The sequence below is a fragment of the Jatropha curcas genome, chromosome 6 (assembly GCF_041381405.1).
Source record: "Jatropha curcas cultivar XTBG-Jc1 chromosome 6, XTBG_Jcur_1.0, whole genome shotgun sequence".
NCBI classification, from domain to species: domain Eukaryota; kingdom Viridiplantae; phylum Streptophyta; class Magnoliopsida; order Malpighiales; family Euphorbiaceae; genus Jatropha; species Jatropha curcas.
In genome coordinates this window covers 26,824,322-26,842,206 of record NC_143156.1, presented here as the reverse complement: position 1 = coordinate 26,842,206, position 17,885 = coordinate 26,824,322, and the positions used below count along the sequence as shown (strand labels likewise).

The following is a 17,885-nucleotide window of genomic DNA, read 5'->3' as shown; positions in this document are numbered from 1 at the left end:
TTCAATAATAACCTAGATCGTGCAAACCACTAGATTCAACAAAATAGATTGAATAAGAAAAGGTTGCGTACCTGACATCGTTGTTCGTCGATCTTGATGTATAGAATTAGGTTTGCAGCCTTCCAGAGAATTGAAGAATCGATTTTGCGGAAGCAGTACGAAAGGAACGTAAAACTGAATCGTATTCAACTCCTCTGGGGACCACGACCTTTATATACCTGTAGGGTTAGTACAATTCCTATTTCGGTCCTTTAACGAAATAGGAATTATATAATGGTCTCTACACTTAATATCTATAATTAGTTGATACCTCAATAGTCAATTATTCACAATCAAGACCACATTTGAAATTGACTTTACAATTGGACTGCTGTACATATTTAATTTTACATATTAAGCCCACAATAGAAAATTAAATCCAACATTTTTATCTAAGTTGCAAGAAGTTGTAGGAAAATAAATGAAAAATGCGGAAAACCAATTTTTCAAAATTTGTTTTATGATGTATTAAATACATACTGTTAACCTCAAATTGTAAATTGTATAAACAGAATACTGTAAGAAAATTTTACTGCCTCAACTGAAAGGAAAATTATTGCCTAGAACATCATTATAATACCAATAATAACAAAGTGATAAATACTACAAGCAAAATGCAAAGCAGAAACTGTACATTGCTTCGATAAACACATGCTTTAATTTGATTCTTGAAGCGACTCTAATGCCATAACCACATCTTCCATGTCTGGTCTCAACTTCGGTTCATCATTTAAGCAATGAAGTGCAAGGTTAGCCAACTTTCGAGCCCTTTTAAGAAAGTGTTGGCCGCCAAGACGTGTGTCTAAAACTCGGAAAACTGTGCGTTTGTTTGTCAGGTAAGGCTTTGCCCACTCCACTATGTCTTCGTGCTCAGGTGACACATTACTGTCTATGGCTCGTCTGCCGGATAAAATTTCTAGAAGTACAACTCCAAAGCTGTATACATCGCACTTTGCATTTAAACGGCCTGTTCAATATCAAAATTTAATAAGTGACCAGAATCCATATACAATACAACAATATTGTTGTATTATACTGCATAAACCATAGCCAAAGTACAGCCACAACCCAATAAGTTGGTCTAACAACCACATAATTAGTATTCGCACGGAGAGAATATTGTGAAGGGCTAATTATATTTGCAGTGCTTAAACTTTTTAATGTTTTTTATTTTGAACGAATAAAATTTCTAATTGAATGTCTGAATGATTCAAAAGTAGCAATCAAGTGCGTTTGGTCGGATTAGTTTATCGGAAAATTAAAATAAACCATCTTATTACTTATTAAATGATATCAATCATAAACAACCAATCCGTCTCTTTTTTTTTTTTTCCCTTTTTTACTGTTCTATATCTCTTTCTAAACAAGTCAAAAAAATTTCTTCTTGTTTTCTTTCAATTTCAAAATAATATAAGAGAGAGAGAGAGAGTAATAAGAAAAAGGAATACAATAATCTAAAAAAAAATAAATAAAGCAAAATGGTAGGGTAATAATTCATTTTGATTTTCCAGTGAGATTCCAACTAAATGCACTTAATCGTGCAAAACTTATTAATTCATATACTACCTCCATTCTATAATATTTATCACATTTTAAAAATAATTTTTTCTAAAATATTTGTTCCATTTGTGATTTCAAGGTGTTATAAATACTTTTCTCCATGTTTACATTTTGTATAAGACCAATAATTATTCCTTCAATTTAAAATTTTTTTAGAAAATTAATATTAAATTAAGGATAATACAGTCAATTTACTTAATAATTTATTATAACTTAGAAAAATTTAATGATTTTTTTAAGGGACGTAAAACTTCAAGTGTAACAAGTATTATGAAACAAAGATATTACTTAATTCCAAAATTTTCCTATTTAGCCATTAAAATAAAAAAAAATTAATAACTACATATATTATTATATATAATACCCTATTTTGAACTACGCTATGAGACTTACAGGTTGAGTAACACAGATACATTATTAAAATAAAGTTTCTCTGAGCAGGTTAGACTTGATTGTTCTCCTCACAAACTAACGATGAAGGAATGGTGGCAATTTGCTAATACGGTGAGAGTTTTGATACAAGGCCGACTATCCTCTATCCTCTACACTATAACCTGCAAATTTTAGACAAATTTTGACCCTTCATTAACCTTCATAAATAAAAATTAAAAAAAAAAAGGATTCACTTGCAAATGTTTCAATGGTAATGCCTCAAAAGAATCAATGATATGCAGTTTTTACTCGCAATATCATCTCTCCATCAACGGTAGCTTTCACTCATGCTCGTTCTCTCTAACACCCTTTTACCTTGCGCAGTCTCAAATGATATTTCGTAGGATTAGGGATATGTTTAACACTTCTAATGCTCAAACGAGTGAAGAATAAATTGCTCAAACATAACCTTTGGAGTGCATAGAGAAAATGGTAAAAATAAGAAAATTGAACCAGAAAATTGAAGCATACCAAGCAAGCTAATATCAATCAGAGTTACGAGAAGCCACATATGAAAATGATACCTGTGGCCAGATACTCTGGTGCAGCAAATTCATAAGTTCCCATGACCGTAGTAGTGACGTAACTCTCATCATCAGTTGGCCCATCCCTAGCTAAAGCAAAACCAGAAAGCTTTGCGTTGTAGTTCTACAAATATGAAGCAAATGTAGCAGGGCAGGTCAACAAATGCAGATACACTCAACTAATTGTTTGTCCTAAATTCAAATATATTGTGAAAAAAGTGATCAGGTAATGTAGGTAAATTACATACTGAATCAAGCAGTATATAAGAAGTTTTAAAGTCCCGATGAAATATAATCATTTTACTGATACTAAATACTATGAACTTTTTAGATATCCTAAATTCCTAATGGGCAATGGCTATTTCTATGGATTGAGCAATCCTATCGGTGTAAAGATAGCAAGGCATTTAAAGTACATGAGAAGAACTGGATTCACATTTCACACATATCTTGTATTGCCAAGTTCCTCCTAATTGAGAGAGAAGTGTGAACTCCCTCTAATTGAAAAGAAAAATTTATCATGAATAGCTGGAAGAAACAATTAAGAAATTGAAACCATAAAACTGACCATCCATTCCTCGTAACCACGGAAGCTTTCACGGTTAAGCCTCTTCACAGCAATCACCATGCCATCAATCCACCCTTTGTAAACTGGCCCAAAAGTACCTTCACCCAGTACACCATCTGATCGGAAGTTTCTAGTGGCAATCTGCAGTTCACTGAAGCTAAAGTTCTTTAAATTTGGTGACCGCAATATCTCAAACTCAAAACCAAGATTCTTCCCATCTCTTCTGACATTTCTTGAATTCAATTCTACAAGACAATAATTAATGAAATAAAAATTGTCTAAAAGGAAACTCTAAAAATATTATCCTTCTCATTGCGTAATTACTAACTCTCACACTAGAATAATCAATTTTTGTCAAATAGGTCCTGAAGAGCAGAATATCAATATGATACATAATCTCAAAGAATATCTTCATAATTTAAATTACAGAAGCACACTTTTCCTCAGACACCAATACTCTAAATCATCACCAAAGACTGACAAATTTTCACAAATTCTGATTGAATCCAAGGTAAATTATCAAATAATCAACTATAGAAATACAAACCTTAGAAATTTATCTTGAAATTTACAAAAAGTAACAATACATCTAAAAATTTAAATTTCTTGTCAAGAACATCAAGTGTATTCGTGAAAGCCATAGCAACAGCAAACGTATAGAGTGACTAATACCGAGGAAAAGACAAAAAGAACAGCTCAAGCATCTTTAGGGTAAAAATTAAGAAGAAGGCGACTGATTTCAATCTCAATCAAGGAAAACCAGTAACAGCTAATTGTGAAAACACATAAAAACTTAAACACTAAAACATAAAAGAACAAATGGGTACCTGTGCTACGAGTATAACCCTTGATTCCGTTGCTAACACAAAGTCCCATTCAATCAGACACCTCAACTCCTCTCCATAGAAATTCTAAAACCCAAAAATTAAAAAAAAAAAAAAAAATCGAACAAAGAAAAAGAGCAATCTTGTTCCAATAGATATAATTATATCTTTAGTGCATAAATGAAAAACGCTAGCAATCGAGGCATGTACAGTTTAAAATTTGCAATTAAAATTGAATATACAACTTTCGAGCCCTTTTAAGAAAGTGTTGGCTGTCAAGAAGTGTGTCTAAAACTCGGAAAACTGTGCGTTTGTTTGTCAGGTAAGGCTTTGCCCACTCCACTATGTCTTCGTGCTCAGGTGACACATTACTGTCTATGGCTCGTCTGCCGGATAAAATTTCTAGAAGTACAACTCCAAAGCTGTATACATCGCACTTTGCATTTAAACGACCTGTTCAACATCAAAATTTAATAAGTGACCAGAATCCATGATACAATACAACAATATTGTTGTATTATACTGCATAAACCATAGGCAAAGTACTGCCACAACCCAATAAGTTGGTCTAACAATCACATAATTAGTATTAGTATGGAGAGAATATTGTGAAGGGTTAATTATCTTTGCCGTCCTTAAACTTTTTAATGTTTTTTATTTTGATGTCTGAACGAAAAAAATTTCTAATTGAATGTCTGAATTATTCAAAAGTAGCAATCAAGTGCATTTGGTGGGATTAGTTTATGGGAAAATTAAAATAAACCATCTTATTACTTAATAAATGATATCAATCATAAACATTCAATCCATCTTTTTTTTTTTTTTCTTTTTTTTTACTATCTCTTTCTAAAAAAGTCAAAAAAATTTCTTCCAGTTTTCTTTCAATTTCAAAATAATATAAGAGAGAGAGAGAGTAATAAGAAGGAATATGATAATCTAAAAAAAATAAATAAAGCAAAATGAAGGGTAATAGTTCATTTTGATTTTCCAATAAGATTCCAACTAAATGCACTTAATTGTGCAAAAATTATTAATTCATATACTACCTCCATTCCATAATAAATACTTTGTCACATTTGTGATTTCAAGATCTAATAAATATTTTTTTTTCATGTTTACCTTTTGTATATGACCAATAATTATTACTTCCATTTAATAATTTTTTTAGAAAATTAATATTAAATTAAAGATAATACAGTCAATTTACTCAATAATTTATTGTAATTTAGACAAATTTAATGATTTTATTAAGAAACGTGAAAATTCAAATGTGACAAGTATTATAGAACAAAGGTAGTACTTAATTCCAAAATTTTCCTATTTAGCCATTCAAATAAAAAAAAAAAAAAAAAAAAAAAAACTTAATAACTACATATATTACTAACCCTATTTTGAACTATGCTATGAGACTTAGAGGTTGAGTAACACAAACATATTATTAAAAATAAAGTTTCTCCGATCAGGTTAAATTTGATTGTTCTCCTCACAAACTTAAACGGTGAAGGAATGGTAGGCAATTTTGCTAATATGGTGAGAGTTTTGATACAAGGCCAACTATCCTCTACCCTCTACGCTATAACCTGCAAATTTTAGACAAATTTTGACCCTTCATTAACCTTCATAAAAAAAAAAAAAGGATTCACTAGCAAATATTTCAATGGTAATGCCTCAAAAGAATCAATGATAAGCAGTTTTTACTCACAATATCTCTCCATCAACGGTAGCTTTCACTCATGCTCGTTCTCTCTAACACCCCTTTGCCTTGCGCAGTCTCAGATTATATTTCCTAGGACTAGGGATATGTTTAACAATTCTAATGCTCAAACAAGTGAAGAATAAATTGCTCAAACATAACATTTGGAGTGCATAGAGAAAATGGTAAAAATAAGTACATTGAACCAGAAAATTGAAGCATACCAAGCAAGCTAATATCAATCAGAGTTATGAGAAGCCCCAAACGAAAATGATACCTGTGGCTACATACTCGGGTGCAGCAAATCCCAAACTTCCCATGACACTAGTACTGAGGTGACTCTTATCATCAGTTGGCCCATCCCTAGCTAAAGCAAAACCAGAAAGCTTTGCATTGTAGTTCTACAAATATGGAGCAAATGTAGCAGGGCAGGTCAACAAAAGCAGATATACTCAACTAATTGTTAGTTCTAAATTCAAATATATTGCGAAAAAAGTGATCAGGTAATGTAGCATACTGAATCAAGCAGTATATGAGAAGTCTTAAAGTTCCGATGAATGACATTCAAATCAGCACTATGAACTCCCTCTAATTAAAGACCTCAACCGAATAAATAGGCCCCTGAATTGAAAAGAAAAATTTATCATGAATAGCTGGAAAAAACAAATAAGAAATTGAAACCATAAAACTGACCAACCAATCCGCCCTTTGAAAACTGACCCATAATCATCTTCACCCAGTACACCATCTGATCAGAAGTTTCTAGTGGCAATCTTCAGTTCACGGAAGCTAAAGTTCTTTAAATTTGGTGACAGCAATATCTCAAACTCCAACTCAAGACCAAGATTCTTCCCATCTCTTCCGACATTTCTTGAATTCAATTCTACAAAGCAATAAATTAATGAAATAAAAATTGTCTAAAAGGAAACTCTAAAAATATTATCCTTCTCATTGCCTAATTACTAACTCTCATACTAGAATAATCAATTTTTGTCAAATAGGTCCTGCAGAGCAGAATATCAATATGATACATCATCTCAAAGAATATTTTCATAATTTAAATTATATCAACACTTTTCCTCGGACACCAATACTCTAAATCATCACCAAAGACTGACAAATTTTCACAAATTCTGATTGAATCCAAGGGAAATTCTCAAATAATCAACTATAGAAATACATACCGTAGAAATTTATCTTGAAATTTACAAAAAGTAACAATACATCTAAAAATTTAAATTTCTTGTCAAGAACATTAAGTGTATTCGTCAAAGCCACAGCAACAGCAAACATATAGAGTGAATAATACCGAGGGAAAGACAAAAAGAACAGCTCAAGCATCTTTAGGATAAAAGTTAAGAAGAAGGCGACTGATTTCACTCTCAATCAAGGAAAACCAGTAACAGCTAATTGTGAAAACACATAAAAACTTAAACGCTACAACATAAAAGAATAAATGGGTACCTGTGCTACGAGTATAACACTTGATTCCGTTGCTAACACAAAGTCCCATTCAATCAGACACCTCATCTGCTCTCCATAGAAATTCTAAAACCCAAAAATTTAAAAAAAAAAAAAATCGAACAAAGAAAAAGAGCAATCTTGTTCTAAGAAATCCCTTTTTCTTTCTTAAAATTTGGCAGCAAATATTATAACAAGAAAAAGAAAGGTAAAAAAAACTACTTTGACCAACTCACTGGCGGCGGACTTGCGGTTTCATGATGATGCCCAATAACAACAAGAAGGAGTCGGCCGGCAATACTTAGTTCAGGGTGCTTGCTATCATCACACCTTCAAGAAAAATCAAGTAAAGTTTACTTGGTTTTACTGGCTGTATTTGTATTTCAATATAGATATAATTATATCTTTAGTGAATAAATAAAAACGCTAACAATCGAGGCATGGACAGTTTAAAATTTGCAATTAAAATTGAATATACAATAGTATGGCTTACTTTTTTCCACACGTGGCAGATGACGAGGACAAAAAAGATTTTAAAATGTCCAAATGAGCCAAATGTGATGCGAGCTTTACGGGAATGGTCTTTTAACTTTCATTTATTATTTGGAAAAATTATTTTTAGGTCCTTGGTTTTACAAAATATATAACTTCGTCTCGCTGTTTATGCAAATTATTTCAGAATCCCTAAGACATGCCTCCATCTGAATTTTTAATCTTTACATCGAGAAAGTAACATTTTTTCCGATAATTTTGCAAAAAAAAAAGAAAAAGACGGAAATACCCTAACATCATAGTCCATTAAACCACATTCTTCTCGGGCATTGGCCAAAAGAGTGATTCAGCTTCCTTTATCATTCGCTCTTGCACGTAACCCCTGACCATGGTAGTCCACGAAATTACTTTTCTCTCTGGCATAGTATCAAACACTTTCCTTGCCTCATTAATCATCCCATTCTTAATATACCCAGAAATCAACCCATTCCAAGAAACCGTGTTTCTTTCAGGCATTTTATCAAACAAATTCTGGGCTTCATAAGGCTGCTTGTTTTGGAAGTAGCCAGCAACAATTGCATTCTAAGTAATAATGGTTTTGTTTGGCAATTCATCAAATATTCTTCGAGCTCTGGCAACTTGGCCTATACGGGCGAATCGGAGGATACTGCAAGTACACTTGCGCAGTAGGTTCTACGAGGAACAATCAGAAACCGCATCGATGTTGAAGAACAGGACAGGAGAGATTACAGTACTCACCAAAGAAAACACTGAAATGGATCTAACGCAAAGAGAAAGATGAAATTACTTGGCCAATCATCATCTTCATCATCGCCGAATCCGTCCAAGCGCCCTGCTATTGAACCACGGATGGAGTGTCGAAGAGCCATGGTTCGAGACTGGGGAACCAACCACTTCCTTTGGGAGACCCAGAACTTCATGAAATTATAGAGACGAAGAAGCAGAGGCAGGTGAAAGGCGAATTTTGTTTGCGTGCAGCGATTGAAGCTCTTGGTGTTGCTGGCGGTGGTGATCTGCGAGAGGAGGCAAATTTTTTTTTTCATTTTAAATAATCTTTAGTCCTTTTATTTATATTTTAAATAATTTTTATTTGGGTTTTAGTATGAGTTTGGATTTGTTTTTGTTTCTATGTTAATATTTTTACTGTGGTTGACTTTTGTTGGGTGGCATTTGTATGACATTTCAAGGGTATTTAGGTATTTTTATGTAAAATTATTTTTTTTAATGGAAAGGCTAAAAATTTAGATGGAGACATTCGGGACTCCAGAATAATTATTATAAATAGAGAGGAGGAAGTCATGTAATTTGTAAAAGTTTATAGACCCGAAAATAATTTACCCTTATTATTTTGCTAGGTTGCATGGACTCGGATGGGACACGATATGACACGTACACATAATACGGTAATTTTCAAAAAAAAATAGGACAATATATTTAGGACAAGTTATATTAAAAATATATAATTTATTAAAAAATTAAATATATAAATAATTATTCAATATAAAATAAAAAAAACTTAATTTTTTACTTCAACGTCATTAATAAATCCACATCATCGTTAAATATTATCGTTTCTATCTCACCCATCTAAAGATAAATTGACAGTTTCAAAAATTCCAACGCCTTCAAAATAGTCGAATTAATCTCTTGCAATATTCTACATATTTGTTTATTCAATATAATATTATATGTTTTTTCTTAATAAAAGTCAAAAATTACCATGAAAAAAATCTAATTTTTAAATTTGACAATAAAATTATAAACACTACATAATGATTTAAGGTTTTTTCTTCTTATATATGTCGTAATTTTTTATTTTAAGTATATATATATATTTATCTAATTTATATTTATGACTCAATTTGAATTGTTTTGTTATTAAATTTATCTAAAAGTTTTATAAAATTTTTACAAGTGTCTTAGAGTATCTTTGAAATGTCTGAAATTAATAAAATTAAAATAAAATAGTCAAACACATATTTTAAAGTGTTTAACACATGTCCGGAGTGTCATGTCCGTCGTAAGTATGATACTAATATGTTAAACCTTTTAAGGCGTCGGTGTGTTGTAGATATTTTGAGAAACAACCAAATCTCTTAAACAATCTACCCATCAATCTCTAATCTAGCCATAAAAATTAATATTCAAAAATCATTTTGCTCGGTGTGGATGGCATATCATTTTTGCTTACTGAACCAAGAAGCCTCAACCCATCCTCAAATCGCTATCTTTAAGTCACCGATCAATTTTGTGACCTTTTTCCAATTATCGATTGAGGCCGACAAACTAGACATTATCAGCGTTAAAAGAGTCAATAAACAAGATGTCAAGAATAATAGTGACTAAAGATTACGTTGAGGACTGCCAATTTGTTTGGATGAGATGAGTATCAGCGGCAAGATTCAGGAGATGTCGTGTAAACATGAGTCTCATTCGGGTTGTGTTGAAAAGTGGTTAGATATTCATGAGTCTATGCCCGATTTATTGGTCTGGGATGCCTATAGAAGAAGGCGGTGTCAGCAGTGAAGATGAGCAACACTCAGGGAGAAGGCCCGACCATTGGTTTTCTTGGATTATTATTAATGTTATAGACTCTATCAACTGGGCCTTTGTCATCGGGTTTGGATCCTGGATTCTAGTGAGAGGTGAATATTGATCGTTCCTAATCTACGATGCAAGATTACCTCGTATGTTAAGTTTGATATCAAACTAGTCTGAAAAACTGGACTTCGTCTGCGGATAGATATTTAAATATTATTCTATTAATTTTTGTAATTGATTATATTATTATGTTTAGTAAATTATTATGGATTATAAAATTGTTAGGAAGAACAATCAAAATTCTATTTAGTATAATTCAACAATGGTAAATATTAAAGTGATTTGTAATAAAAAAAAAAAAGTTATGTCACTGACATTATAAATCTATAACTTAAATTGATTATTGATGTATTTACTATACTTTTATATTATTTACTTATAAATTAATAAATTGAAGTTTAAAAAAATAATATTGAAATAAGACTTGGATTTTTTTTTCTTTTGAACATTTTTTTTTTTTTTTTTGCCAAAACCAGAAAATAAGTTGAAAACAACATTGAAGAAATGAAAAAAAAGTTAAAAAGAAAGAAAGTAATTATATTTATTATTTGATAACATGGAAAGTTACCCAAAATTCTCTGTATTGTTGTATTTTTCTAACCGCTAAAACTTCGATGAAGTAATTATTAAAACTGTTTAGATTATATCTTTAAGCTTCATACATGGATGACACCGTTACTTTCTTAATGACCTAAAATACAAAAATTGCACAAAATATCAAATATTAAATTAATAATATATTATCTTAAAAAAGAAAGAAAAAAAATAAAAAAATAGTTTTATCTTATTAATTAGAAACAATTTAATTAAAATAAAATACAGTTGTAAAAAGTTATGATGATATCAAAATATTATCTAAAACTTACCATATGACTCTTTTGTCCATTCATAAATTAATTTTGAATCCATGTAAGAGTATAAAAGTATTGACAATTAATGTAACGCTATCATCTATATTACTAACATACATTGCTGAATTATTGTAGAAGCCTTTGTAAAAAATAATTAAATATGTTTAATGGGAATCCTTCAACGTGAATGGACTGATTCTCCATAAAAGCGATGCTATTCTCACCACAAATATAACTTATTTATATTATCAAAACTAAATAGCTAACAACTTATTGAATCCACTAATTCGAGAATAAAAGAAAATATAAAATGATATAAACTTTTTTATTTACATTTTTTTTTACTGTGGGGAAGACAAAATGACATCATCATTCTTTTTTTAAAATTCCATTTGGCCTTGAAAAGAATAATGAAAAATGAACTAACCAATTAATATGACTTGATAATGAAAAATCCTCAAGAACACACTGCCAAGTACTATCCTCAATGAACATTATTACTAAAGCACCAAACCGATCTGCATTATCATTGAGAATACCGGCTGCGTCAATATCACTGTCCTTCAGAGACTCTTCGCCGAGATACACGAAAATCGGAGTAGAATCATGGGCACCTCTCCAATGTTGGGCAAAACTAGAAACTTGATAATTGCAATTCTGTATCAAGTTAAACAATAAGAATAGAAAGATTTAGAGACTAAACAATAATGAAAGAAGATGAAAGAAGCACTCCTATTGGATAATCAAATCAAGAGAATTGTTGGCTTATTTATAGCCATACATGTAACAGAAACAATAGAAAAATATGGCATTAATAGTAACGTGTCTTGACTCAACAAATAAAGAGACAAAGTAGGAGAATTATTAGCAACTATCTAACAAAGCATGAGCTATCAAAAATATCCACCCCCTTGATTCAAAATCACACACTCCAAAACAAGAACAGAAGTACAAATGCTTTTTGAGCGAGAGTGCTTTAGTCAGAACATCTGCAAGTTGTTCTTCGGTGCTGCAATAAGTCAAGACAATTTGCTCACTTTCGACTAACTCCCGAATGAAGTGATGACGGGTATCTATGTGTTTAGTCCTCCTATGAAAGGCTGGATTTTTTGTAATTGTGGACTTGTTATCAGAGAAAATCTCAATTGCTTCCTTTTGTTCCTGGTTAAGATCTTTCAATAACCTTCGGAGCCAAATTGCTTGACAAGCTGAGGTAGTTGCAGCCATGTATTCTGCTTCCGTTGATGACAAGGCTGCTGTTGGTTGTTTTTTTGAGCTCCAAGACACTGCACATGAACCAAGAACAAATACCTAACTAGAAATACTTCTTCTATCTTCAAGAGAATTTGCCCAATCGCTGTCTGTAAAGCCTTTTAACTTGAAATCTTAGCTTGCAGTATACCAAAGCCCAAAATTCAAAGTTCTTGCAACATACCGTAGAATTCTTTTTACTGCTCCAAGATGTTGCTTAGAAGGACTATGCATGAACCTAGAAACAACACCAACAGAAAAGGCTATATTTGGCCTTGTGTGACATAAATAAATCAGTCCACCCCCAAGCTTCTATAAAATTTTCTTTCTGCAGGTTCTGAACCGTCATTGGCTTGTAACTTTTCACTAACATTCATTGGAGTTGCTGTGGAGTTAGAATTTAGCATGTAAGATCTTTGAAGAAGGTCAGCTGCTTACTTCTTTTGAGATATAAAAATCCCATCTATTGTTTGAATAATCTCCACGCCAAGAAAGTAATGAAGCGTCACCAAATCTGTCATCTCAAAAGTCTTCATCATATTTTCTTTAAATTCAAAAACAAGAGAAGAAGATGATCCCATGTGAATCATATCGTCTACATAAAGACATACTAACAACAAATCATTCTCATGTTTTTTAAGATAAAGAGTTGGTTCATTTTCACTGCTAACAAAATCAGACTTCAGAAAATAAGAATCAATCTTACTGTACTAAGCTCGCGGTGCTTGTTTTAGCCCATAAAGAGCCTTTTTCAACTTATATACCTTACTCTCCTTGCCTTTGATTACGAACCCATCTGGTTGTGATACATAAACTTCTTCTTTCAAGTCACCCTTTAAAAAAGCTAACTTAACATCAAATTGAAAAACATGCCATTTCAATTGTGCAGCTAATGCTAAAGCAATTCTTATGGTCTCAAAACGCACCACAGGAAAAAAGGTTTCTTCTTAATCAATAACTTGCTGTTGGCAATACCCCTTAGCTACAAGTCGCGCCTTATGCTTTTGAATTCTCCTATCTGCTTGGTACTTTGTTTTGAAAATTCACTTCAGTCTGATTGCTTCTTTTTCTGTAGGTAAATTGACCAAATCCCAGGTACAATTTCTTTCAATGGCTGACATCTCTTCTTTCATTGCATTACACCACACATCTTCGTCTGCTGCTTCTTCATAAGATGATGGGTCAACATTTGCGAACATTGTAAATTGAATTATATCTCCTTCATCATTAATGGCATTATCTTGAATCACCTCCAAATTTCTTAAATGGGAAGATGGTTGAATTTATCGTCTTGGCCTGGTCGCTAGTTAGGAGGAACTCGAAATATTAGATGTTGCGTGAGTATTCAAAGGTACCTCTTTTTCTGTTGACTAAACCAAATCTTCATCTTCTACATGAATTTCAGCAGCTGGCGTTGCATGACTTTCATTCCAATTCCAGCTTGCAAGTTCATCAAATACAACATTCCTGCTAATAATTATTTTGCCACTAATAGGATTATAAAACCTATAAGCCTTGGATTGAGATGAACAACCAACAAAAAAACAATTTTCAAACTTGTCATCTAGTTTTTAATGATTTTGTTGGTTAATTAAGGTATAAGCAATACAACCAAAAATTTTCAAGTGGCTAACATAAGGCTTCATACCTGACCAAACCTCAAAAGGAGTCTTGTTCCAAATTGCTTTTGTAGGAGAGATATTTAAAAAGTAAACTAATGTAGCTACTGCTTTTACCCATAAACTGTTCGGAAGATTTTTTGCTTGCAATAAACTTTTGGCCATTTCAATGGTAGTGCGATTTTTTCCCTCAGCAATGTCGTTTTGTTCCGATGTGTATGGTGCTATCAATTCCCTATGAATGCCATTATCTACACAAAATGAATTGAAATCACCGGATAAAAACTCTCCTTCCCGATCTGTGCGAAGAGTTTTGATGATTTGGCTGCTTTGCTTCTCAACCAAGGTCTTGAACTTCTGAAACTTTTGAAACGTTTCTGCCTTGGTAACTTGAAAATATACCCAGCTGAAACGACTACAATCATCAGTAAATAATAAAACATATTGACTTCCTACAATAGATTTTGTTTACGGGTCCACACAGGTCGGCATGTACGAGCTCAAGACATTCAGATGCCCTCCAAGGCTTCCCAACAGGAAATAATTTTTTATTTTGCTTCCCATAGATACAACCTTCACACAGCCCAATTGACTTAATTCTAGGCAGCCCATAAACCATTTCCTTCTTACTCAACAATTTTAAACCTTTCACATTGAGATGACCATACCTTAGATGCCACAAGGTAGAGTCATTTGGTTCATTCCCAGCAACTAATGCACAGCTTTCACCACCAGAGACATATAGGGGAAACAAATTGTTTTGTACCATAGGAACACTAACAATAATTTGGCCAGATTTTTTTATCTTTGATCTCACATCAATTATTATCAAACAAAACTGAATACCCCCCATTCATTAACTGACCAACACATAACAAATTATTTGCCAAACTGGGTGCAAAGTAAACATAATCGAGAAATTTCACATTACCATTGTTGACCGTACTGCGATAGTACCTATTCCTTCCATTTTGATCTTGGTGTTATTTCCAACCTTTACTTCTTTCTTGAAATTTTTATTAAGTTCTTTGAATGCAGATTTTTCTCCCGACATGTGGTGTGAACAGCCGCTGTCAATGAACCAAACTTCTGTTGGCACATTCACCTCCGCCTCTTGCTCTGGCTCTTGAGCCATGAACAACTTCTCTTCTACTTCAACTTCTGCATAACTTGCTTTTTCTTTCTTTTTAAGCTTCCAACAATCTGCTTTCACATGGCCATAATTTTTGCAGTAGTTACATTGAACACTACTTTTGTAATGTCTTTGTTCATCATTTGTCTGCCTATAATCAACTTGCTCATAGGATCTTCCTCTACCTCTGCCTCTGTTGTTGGCTCTACCGCTGCGACCTCCTCTGTTGAATTCTTTACCTTACCAGCGGCTCTTGAGTCACCGGTTGATAGGGAAGCTTTGACCTGAAATGCCTTTTCTTCTTATTTCTCAATCCATTTGCTATTCATTCTGGCTTCATGAGATTTCAATGACCCTTTTAGGTCATCAAAAGATAAAATAGACAAGTCTTTGGATTCTTCTATAGCAACAGCTACATGATCAAATCTAGGAGTTAAACTCCTTAGAACTTTCTCAACCACAACTTGATCATTATATTTTTCACCATATGCCTCAAATGATTCACTACCGTGGCTACTCTGGACAAAAAGACTTGTATTGTCTCATTATTCTGCATTGTCAGATTCTCAAATTCACGGCGTAGTGATTGAAGTTTGACCTTGATAGATTTGTTTGTGCCTTGACATTCTTTCTGCAGTATCTCCCATGCCTCTTTGGAAGTGCTTGCCGCTGCAATTCGTGAGAATATTGATTCATGAACAACTTGTTGAATGCTGTATAAGGCCGTGTTATCCTTTTTCTTGTTCTCTTTCAGCCTTGCTTCATCAGTGTCAGGATCTGCAAAACCTCTTTCAACTAATTCCCATACATCTTGGGAATTAAAGAGTGCCTTCATTTTGATGCTCCAAAACTCATACTTCTCTCCATTGAAGATGGGTATGAGTGGCTGCATGGAAGAGGAAATACCATTCACAGCCATGACCTAATTTCCTATTGTATTTCACTCCCTTACGTGTCTCTCTCTCTCTCTCTCTCTATTTTTACTCACACTAGCCCAGTCAAGAATCAAACTAGGCTCTGATACCACAATGTTGGGCAAAACTAGAAACTTGATAACTGCAATTCTGTATCAAGTTAAACAATAAGAATAGAAAGATTTAGAACTAAACAATAATGAAAGAAGATGAAAGAAGCACTCCTATTGGATAATCAAATCAAGAGAATTGTTGGCTTATTTATAGCCATACATATAACAGAAATAATAGAAAAATAATGCACTAACAATAACGTGCCTTGAATCAACAAACAAAGAGACAAAGTAGGAAAATTATTGGCAACTATCTAACAAAGTATGAGCTGTCAAAAATATCCTATTTTGAATCAACTTCTAACATCTAATGCTTGTAAATAATTGCATATCTTTGTTGGAAAGTTGCATAGCTTTGTGGTTGATAATTGAAATGATCAAGTGTTTGGTTGCAATGATACAATTCATAATCTAATGGTGCAAAACCCGGAATTAACACTAAGTCTTGGTATTTTTGATAATGGTGAAGAGTATGAAATGTGTATTGTGAAGGAGAAGAAGAATAAAAGCAGGAGCAAGAGTAGTTCCATTTTTAAAGATTTTGTAGGTGAAATAATAATAATAATAATAATAATTAGTAAGTCTAATGGTCTAATTTATATGAAGAAAGATTAATTTTGGACAATACTATTTTTGGATTTTCTGGTAAGAGTTTGAATCAAACTCCTATTTGTTTGATCATAAAATCTCAGGAAATCTTATTTTATTGTGTTGTTAAGATTAGTTTCCTGAATGCTGTTTATTATGTTGAATACTTTTAATTAATAAATTTTAAAATTTAATTAAGATTTAACTTTTCTTACATTTTATGTCTATCTATTTATATCTATATAAATATATAAAAGTTAAGTCCTAAAAGCTTACGTGGCATCATTTTAGACCATTAAGGAACTTACACGGCAATATAAATATATTAAGTTGAAAATATATTTTTATATTCTAAAAAATTATTTTTTAATATTGTTAATAGAGCATTAATTAATATCATTAATATTTTAAAAACTTTTCACTTTCTTATAATAAATAATTAACAATTTCATTAATATTTTCTCTTTCATTTTCATTTTTTTTTTTTTTACTTTCCTATTTTTACAGAATTTGTATAAATATCTATTTTAATATAAATGAAACTATAAAAAAATACATCATACTTTCAACAAAAAGAAATGGATTACTTGTAAACAATACAAGACTATTTTCATGGCATTTAATAAATTTGAGCTTGATCTATGTGGTAATGACGATGAAATTACAAAGTATATTCACTTCTCGATGATCAACTAATGTATGATTAAACTGATATATATGTTTTTTTTTTTTTTTTTTTTGTCAAGGGAGATGACAGTAATTCTTAACTTATTTCAAATTAGGACAAACTTTAATGAAATTTTTTTTATGTTTTTAATATTTATTGGATTATGCCAATATTTTAAATTATTTATTCAAAATGAATTCAATAATAATTGACATTTATAAAAATTATTTTAAAACCTACTAAAATATTTCTAGAAAATAAAAAATTCAAGATTAATTATAAACTTGATTTATGTATGTATATGTTAATATATTGATCCTTTTGCAAGAATCTACGAAAAAATATTATTTTTTATTTTATTTCTTTGGAAATTAGTAAATATAATATGTTTGATATTTAAATTATTAAAAGCAATTATTTGTTATAATAAAAATAGTATTTTTATTTTTAAATATCACGTAACATCTTCACGCCAAACGAGGGAAGACGACTAGTATTTATAATTTAAGTTTCTCGTATGGAATTTAATCAATTA

At 31.8% G+C, this 17,885-nt stretch overlaps 2 protein-coding genes across 9 annotated transcripts; both read right to left on the bottom strand.

The window, feature by feature from the left end:
* Nucleotides 1-481: 481 nt before the first annotated feature.
* LOC149495833 (receptor-like cytoplasmic kinase 176) lies at nt 482-8,669 on the bottom strand. Of its 8 annotated transcripts, none has more exons than XM_089722946.1 (10): nt 7,883-8,669; nt 7,324-7,431; nt 7,105-7,247; nt 6,361-6,523; nt 6,158-6,261; nt 5,918-6,041; nt 3,951-4,400; nt 3,124-3,368; nt 2,556-2,679; nt 482-1,006 (listed from the first exon to the last, which is right to left on the bottom strand). In XM_089722946.1, exons 7-10 carry the CDS (start codon nt 3,997-3,999, stop codon nt 696-698), a joined length of 729 nt encoding a protein of 242 aa, XP_089579072.1. In that variant the 5' UTR covers nt 4,000-4,400; nt 5,918-6,041; nt 6,158-6,261; nt 6,361-6,523; nt 7,105-7,247; nt 7,324-7,431; nt 7,883-8,669; the 3' UTR covers nt 482-695. The 8 variants fall into 8 exon arrangements, 7 of the variants coding, with proteins under 7 accessions (XP_089579072.1, XP_089579073.1, XP_089579069.1 ...); XM_089722947.1 differs by having other exon boundaries at nt 7,105-7,241; XM_089722943.1 differs by having other exon boundaries at nt 7,105-7,188.
* A 5,018-nt stretch (nt 8,670-13,687) lies between these two features.
* On the bottom strand, nt 13,688-15,987 carry LOC149495832 (uncharacterized). The gene is made up of 6 exons (XM_089723267.1): nt 15,667-15,987; nt 15,391-15,586; nt 14,868-15,139; nt 14,605-14,741; nt 13,966-14,342; nt 13,688-13,881 (listed from the first exon to the last, which is right to left on the bottom strand). The coding sequence occupies exons 1-6, from the start codon at nt 15,985-15,987 to the stop codon at nt 13,688-13,690; spliced, it is 1,497 nt and encodes a 498-aa protein (XP_089579393.1).
* Between the last annotated feature and the right edge of the window lie 1,898 nt (nt 15,988-17,885).